Raw genomic sequence first — 309 nt, 5'->3', positions numbered from 1 at the left:
ATGGAGGTTATTCTGGAGGATGTTGCTCGAAAGTGTTTGCTGAAAATGCCTTACAAATCACATGATACTCTGAAAGCTGTGTGCAAACGCTGGGAGGCTATACTGAGTAGCCCTACTTTCTATGGTGACAGGAAGAAATTTGGGACAAGCGAGCAGCTTATTTGCCTGGTTCAAAGAGATATCAAGATTCCCGTCCTACTTGTAGTAACGGTATACGACCATGTAAAGGGCACCTCGGAAAGGCTACATCCAATCGACGATCCCCCCAATACTGAAATACCAATATGCTGTGGGCACTACTACATGTAG

At 45.0% G+C, this 309-nt stretch overlaps 1 protein-coding gene across 1 annotated transcript; it reads left to right on the top strand.

Annotated features, from left to right (window-relative positions):
- Positions 1 to 309, top strand: LOC149242739 (F-box/kelch-repeat protein SKIP20-like). The gene has a single exon (XM_089370982.1). It carries the CDS (start codon positions 1 to 3, stop codon positions 307 to 309), a length of 309 nt encoding a protein of 102 aa, XP_089227108.1.

Source organism: Pinus tabuliformis, chromosome 8 (genome assembly GCF_031772625.1).
Source record: "Pinus tabuliformis cultivar Carrire ecotype Pingquan chromosome 8, CPIR1, whole genome shotgun sequence".
NCBI lineage: Eukaryota > Viridiplantae > Streptophyta > Pinopsida > Pinales > Pinaceae > Pinus > Pinus tabuliformis.
Note: the sequence above shows the minus strand (reverse complement) of the source record. Positions and strands in the feature narration are given on the sequence as shown.

Coding starts and splice junctions, on each gene's coding strand:
- LOC149242739 (XM_089370982.1), top strand. CDS start 1: ATGGAGGTTATTCTGGAGGATGTTGCTCGAAAGTGTTTGCTGAAAATG.